The sequence below is a fragment of the Penaeus monodon genome, chromosome 21 (assembly GCF_015228065.2).
Source record: "Penaeus monodon isolate SGIC_2016 chromosome 21, NSTDA_Pmon_1, whole genome shotgun sequence".
Classification (NCBI taxonomy): Eukaryota; Metazoa; Arthropoda; class Malacostraca; order Decapoda; family Penaeidae; genus Penaeus; species Penaeus monodon.
In genome coordinates, this window is record NC_051406.1 from 38545112 (window position 1) to 38545542 (window position 431).

Below are 431 nucleotides of genomic sequence, written 5' to 3' on the forward strand. Positions count from 1 at the left end.
TCGTAGACAATTCCTTTACGAAGGTCACTTACACTACACAGTATAGCACGAACCACCTACCTAAAAACTATGCACAGACCCCAATTCCTCTCCCCCTTTGCAGGTATGACATGGAGCGCCTCTGCCTGGGTCTCCCGAGGGTGCAGAAGCTCGAGAACTGGAGAGCTCCTATCAAAGACGGCTACTTCCCAAAGCTCACCTTGAATAACTCAGGGAGGGTTTGGGGGTCGAGGCAGGACGATACCACAATGCAGGTCCTTTCCTCTCCCTTTTGTATACGTGATATGTCTCGCATAAACAGCTTGTTTTGTAGCATGGGGTGTTTTTTTTGTCGTATTTATGAGTGCTATTCTTGTTGTTCTGTATGCTTTGTTTATGGATGTTTATTGCTGATATAGATAGATAGCATTACTCTTGGTATCCTATATCCG

General features: G+C 45.5%; 1 protein-coding gene across 1 annotated transcript in view; it reads left to right on the forward strand.

Moving 5' to 3' along the window:
* LOC119586475 (phenoloxidase 1-like) overlaps positions 1 to 431 on the forward strand; it is a 9677-nt gene that overhangs the window by 3428 nt on the left and 5818 nt on the right. The window contains 1 exon segment of the mRNA XM_037935212.1: positions 104 to 254. Coding sequence (XP_037791140.1) covers positions 104 to 254 — 151 coding nt within the window.